The sequence below is a fragment of the Rhipicephalus microplus genome, chromosome 3, assembly GCF_043290135.1.
Source record: "Rhipicephalus microplus isolate Deutch F79 chromosome 3, USDA_Rmic, whole genome shotgun sequence".
NCBI lineage: Eukaryota > Metazoa > Arthropoda > Arachnida > Ixodida > Ixodidae > Rhipicephalus > Rhipicephalus microplus.
The window spans coordinates 259,784,875-259,790,874 of NC_134702.1; the positions used below are offsets into that span (position 1 = coordinate 259,784,875).

Here is a 6,000-nt window from a genome sequence, read left to right on the forward strand (position 1 = left end):
GGAGACATGCTTCCGATTTCCTCCCATCGGGGCTTGGGCCAGAGAAATGTCGTTTAGATCGGGTGTGTCACAGTATGATAGTAAAGCCAGAAGGGATCAAGACTTTATGAGAGCAAGTCTTTCACCGTGCGCACTATGCGCTCCGCCTCTCCATTGCTCTGGGGATACCTTGGGCTGCTGATCTCATGACAAAAGTCATATGACTGTGCAAACTCTGCAAACTCAGATGACATGAACTGCTGTCCGTTGTCGGTCCGGATCATGTCTGGTACACCAAAAAAGGTGATGCAGCTCTTGATAGCTGAAATCTCTGTGTGGTCCACCAAGGCTCATGCCGTGGTGGACCACACAGAAACTACTTCGGGGAACTTGGAATAATAATCAACAATCATCACGTAATCGCACCCTTTCAGTTGAAACAGATTGATGTCCTAGGTGCTGCCATGGCCTGTTAGGTGTAACGGTTGGCAACATAGGCTCAGATCGCTGAACTCTAGTCTCGGAGCATACAGCACACTGCGACACCATATGCTCGACATGCATGTTACAATTAGGCTACCAAACAGTCTCTCTGGCCTATTCTTGGCAGCGGCACACTCCCTGATGCCCTTCATGTAGTAGGGCGAGAGTGTCCTGGCACAAGGCCGATGGAATCCCAAGTCATCGGTCCACCAGAAGGATGCCGTCGTATGAGCGAAGTCTGTCCCACTTCTTCCAAAAGGAAGTGACTTGCAGAGGCACCTTGGTTTTGTCGAGCCATCCTTTCGTGCTGTAAGTCATGACCGCAGAGTAAACACCATTTTGAGCTTGATGCTTGCACACATCCTCCAAGCATGTTGCTATCAGAGGCAGCAATTCCTTAAACACATCGCTGATGAATTGCTCCCATGTCTATTATGGGGGTAGACGACAGGTCAGAGGGAGCTCGTGACAAAGTGTTGGCCGTAGCTAAGTGCTTCTCAGGCACATATTTCACCACATACTGATAGCGCATCAGTTTTATCTGCATTCGTTGTCACATGCTCTAGGTACTTGTTACCCAGAAGTGTAGCCAGAGGAAAATGGTCTGTCTCTATTTCAAAAGTGAGGCCACAAAGGAACTGACTGTATCATGAAACAGTCCAAGTCACAGCGAGACACTCTTCTGCCTGGCTATAGCGCGCTTCTGTCGAAGTGAGCGCTCTTGAAGCATACGCAACGGCCCGTCGAGTACTTTCAGGGTGGCCCTTTAGGAGTACCGCTCCCAGGCCTTAGAAACTGGCATCCACGGATACTACTGTATGGTAGCAGGAATTGTATTTTGCCATGCACATGTCAGAGCTCAGCAGCTACCAAGGAACAGCATGACTTTCGCAGAAAATGCACCCCACGACGCAAACCATTTATTTTAGACAAGTGAGAGTTGTACACAATAAGAGGAGTAACCGTTATCATTTGCTGTGAAGAGGATATTTCCATGGACACAGCAAAATGAATGGCCTTACCAACTATTCCACACTAAGCAGACAGTGGGTTTGATTTGACAGTGCTATGAGGGAGCGTGTTGCATACTAAAGTTTCAGTCTTGATTGGCAGTGCCCTGTAACGCTTGCAGAATTGTGAGCATGGTTTGCACCTTGATAACCAACCAAAAGAGAGTTAGCGGGCATTGAAGAATGTGGTCAGGTTCCTTCAGTACAAGTCTCATATGAGATTGTTGTGCTGAAGTAATTCTGAGAAGTTGATGAGCAGTTAATGCTACTTTAGCTCCCGTGATGAAGACAGGGGGCCTCCATCACTGCTCAGAGAAACCTTGGCTTGAAAAATGTTGCCAATAAGATTGATATCTCGTTAGTTCAGTCCATCATCTTTGCCTGAAATTTTGTTGTTTATTATGAATAGGTGATACCGACACGTTTGTGCTGAAGCAGATTTGTGATTTGGCGCTTTTTATGATATGAAGTGTGTTTCTAGGTAGGCATATTTCTTTACTCGATATTATATGTTTCTTCGACCCCTTTCCACCATCATCAAGTGTGAAACGTTGAGATGGTCCTTGCAGGGGAGTATGTGCAGCTGCTGAAGAAGGTGGATGAAGAGGAGCCCCTGTTGCTGCTGTGTGCAGGCCTGTCACTGGTGCACATTAGCTGTCAGAAGTTCTCGGCTCGCCGCCACTGGCTGCTGGTGCAGGCAATGGGCTTCCTCGACCGTTACATGCTCGCACGGCCCAGCCAGGAGGCCCTCTTCAACATGGGCCGCGCACTGCAACAGCTCGGTTTCCCCCACTTGGCACTCAACATGTACCAGCGTGCACTGGACACACCTCCGGCGGTACAGGGCATGCCGGTCAGTATTTTGTGCATCTCACGCATGCTTCGCAAATCTGGACATCCATTCTGTTAGAAAGGATTACAGTCAAACTCACTTTTAGTATCAGGCTCGCAAAAGCAATGGAGGTATCAGTTTCATTAATTCAATATACAGTGTCGGCCAAGTCGATATTTCTAAATTCCCGAGTTTTTCAGGTTTTTCTTGAGTGCTTTTCCTTAGTTCCGGCAGTGAAAAAGAACTTTGTTTCATGTCAAGACAAGCTGACATCACAAGACCCAGTCATATCTCTCTCTAATCAAAAACAAAAGTTATTTAATTGCTCTGAACAAGTATGACATACAGTTAAGGGCACAGAGTATGGCGGGAAAGTCCTTTGTCTTTTCAAGCCAGACCCTAAGTGTAAACTCTCCAGGTTTGTTTCATTTTCAGTGTCTCTTCTTGCAGTGAAACTAGAAGTGTATTTTAAGTTTGGTAACCTTTATAGCAAAACAACTAGTTATTGCTTCTGATGAAAAACTGCAAAATGAATAAAACTGTATTTTAGTTCAATAGCTTTGTTTTGTTTATTCTGGTAAAAAGTCAGCCATTTCTGTATTAAAGTTGTTCTCATAATAGAGTAAATGCAACAAAAAAGTTTATTTTGAGTGTTGAAAAAGAAAATTAAGCTTACTTCACATCTTGTTCAAAAAACAATGCAGTAAACAATTTTAATAATAGCAAGCTGGGCCCCACCACGGTTGTCTAGTGGCTAAGGTACTCGGCTGCTGAACCACAGGTCCCGGGATCGAATCCCGGCTGTGGCGGCTGCATTTCCGATAGAGGTGGAAATGTTGTAGGCCCGTGTACTCAGATTTGGGTGCACGTTACAGAATCCCTGGTGGTCGAAATTTTCGGAGCCCTCCACTACGGTGTCTCTCATAATCATATGGTGGTTTTGGGACGTTAAACCCTACAAGTCAATCAATAGCAAGCTATCTTATAGTCACCGCACAAATCAGCTTTCCACTTTTTCTCTTGCTTTCTTGGTTTCCTTGCTTCTTTTGTCAAATCATATAATGGTACAGTAATGTTGACGGTGGTCCATTTTATCCAGCTATATTACAGTGTTGTACCTCAGTGTTATGCCAAATGGCCTTGAGAATGTTTACCCAGGCCCTTCAGGCCTTTTTAAAAGTTAGAATAATTGAAAATATGGCAGTTCCAGGGTTTCCATTCCAAAGAGTACAATTCATTGTGTTGTGCCATGGTTCCGAACACTGCGTTAAAGCCTGCGGGTCCTGCATCAAGCATACCAATGCCTTTTTGTCATCTACGTGCAAAAAGAGATCAGAGATTGTTAGAACACAATCGAGAAATGATCACTACTTGTTAGGAAACATGCAATTTCTGGACTTTGGCGTGGCTCAGCATTCGATATCGTGGATGTGGACAAAAATGATTTTGTAAAATTCCCGATTTTCCGTAAAGTTTAACAACTTGAGAGGTCTAAATATCTTTTTTCCACAAAATATACGTTCTGCTGAGTCAGTGTTGATTCCTCAGATATTCATAGGAAGTGCAGTATTGCAGTAGAAATAATGCAAACATAACACATTCTGGCTAAATTTTTGGAGGTGTATGTGGCACGAAAATTACATTAATATTACTTAGCTTTAAACACCTTACACAAGCACCTGTTCTTAACATGTACACCAAATTTGGTATAGAAAAAAAGAGCGGTACTTTTAAAATAAATGTTTTCTCAATCAACACCCAGATGACATTCTGGTAAGTTGAGAAGGCACCCACATGACCGAAAATTTTCTTCTGTCCGAAATATTCTCGCAATTCACTGTTCTCAATGCAGTAAATCAGCACGATTTTTTTCGAGTACATTTGAGACAGTCGCCAAAATAGCTCGGACATTTGGCATGTAATGACCCCATAACATCCCCTATGCTGTTTTTGGTATCACTGTCTGTTAATTCTGATCATCTGCTAGGGAACTTGATATAGTCAACATGCTGCCATTGGGCACTGCTGACCCCTGTTGTATGCCTTGTGCAGGACGTCTTTGATCTGCGTTGCGAGATAGCCTTCAACATGAGCCTCTTGTACCAGCACAGTGGCAACACCGAGCTTGCCAGCAGCATCGTTGCTCAGCACTGCATAATCTGAGCTTCCAAGCATGCATTCTGTTGCTGCTTTCCTTGAGGTTCAAACATCTGCATCTCAATGGTGCCACTCTTGGGAATCCAGTATACGCAAACATTTATGACTATGATCTTGTACAGAAATGTAAATAAACATTTCTTTTTGTCTGTTGTTCAACTCCTTGAGTGGTGATTTTTTATTGCTAACTGTCTAACTTCGTATTTTGCAGTAACTGTAGCACGGTATTTTAGTAATAACTTCTTTATGGCAGTCCATGTGGAGTGCTACAACAGAGGCTTCAATTCCTTCAATTGCACGTCGTGCCACTGCTTTTGTTCAAAGCATTTAAAAGTGTCTGATGTTTAAAATTGGGAACATGTGATAAGCAGAGATGCTGCAGCACCGACTTTAAAATCTTGTTACCTTTATAATTCAATTTCTGCCTTGTGTCTGCTGACAAGCAGGTGATCACTTGATTGTATTACAGCAACTCTGTAGATGGTCGTTTTACTTTATGATACATGAGAAATGCGGCCTCCTGTTTCTTCCAAGGGAATAAATTTATAAAATCAAATGCATTAGTTCACCTCTCTAATGTTCCTTAACTTGCAAAATCACTTCAAAACATCCTAGTCTTTATAATTGTGCCTGGTACTGTGCATGACGAGCTTTACGAAGGCCGTACATTATGTGGATAAAATCTAAAAACTGCTGGCTTAGCAAAAGTGTGTGTGTAAGCATAAAATGGCTAGCAGCAAAACAGATTGACTGAGTATGGTTCTAGCCACAATGATAAAATGGAAATAGCGCATGTTTGCACACCGTGCTGGCTCCTAGGAACACCACTGTTTCCTGTCACCACCACGTGGGCATTGCCTCGGTGTATGCAGCCACAATGTGACACATGCCAGAAATTGATATTGGAACAGCGCAGAGACGAATCACAAAGAAAGACTGAACAACACAGTGTTCGTGTTGTTCAGTGTTCCTTTGTGATTCGCCTCTGCGCTGTTCCAATATGAATACCAGCCAACTAGCCCAACTCTACTTTTTGCTACATGCCAAAAAGTTTACTGGGCAGTAGTGATCCTGTTTAGGACTTATACCTCGTGTAAGCTTTGTTTCGGCCAAACACCATTCGTGTGGCATGGTCATGGAGCGGGGCAGGATCTCTCAAAGGTGGCGCAAGTCGTCTTGCCAGCAACTCTAAGCACGTACAACCTGATTTCAGTACAAGAAGATGACAATCAAGTGTATCTGCATTTAAGATACTGTAGTGCTTACATAAGACGAGGACAAGACGGAAAAGGACGGCACCTGCCCTGTCGTGTACTTCTCCGCCTTGTCCATAGGTCGGCGAAAATTGTGGAGCTCTCGCAGACTCGCTCATGAAATATATTTTGTGCTTAGGGCATACTCGAACTCATCAAAATATTACTTACACGGATTCCCTCAAACTCAGAATCACGGCACGATCTGAGTTTGAGTGAGTAGACTCATGTGTCTGTTAGCCTAGAATCAGCTTGTTATACCATGTCCTTTTTCTGCGCTACCCTG

General features: G+C 43.7%; 1 protein-coding gene across 2 annotated transcripts in view; it reads left to right on the forward strand.

Annotated features, from left to right (window-relative positions):
* Positions 1-4,620, forward strand: part of LOC119168498 (general transcription factor 3C polypeptide 3) — a 223,399-nt gene extending 218,779 nt beyond the window's left edge. For both annotated transcript variants that reach the window (XM_037419903.2, XM_037419907.2), the window contains exons 19-20: positions 2,042-2,325; positions 4,357-4,620. In XM_037419903.2, coding sequence (XP_037275800.2) covers positions 2,042-2,325; positions 4,357-4,467 — 395 coding nt within the window. In that variant the 3' untranslated portion in view covers positions 4,468-4,620. The remainder of the gene's footprint in view (positions 1-2,041; positions 2,326-4,356) is intronic.
* The last annotated feature ends 1,380 nt before the right edge of the window (positions 4,621-6,000 follow it).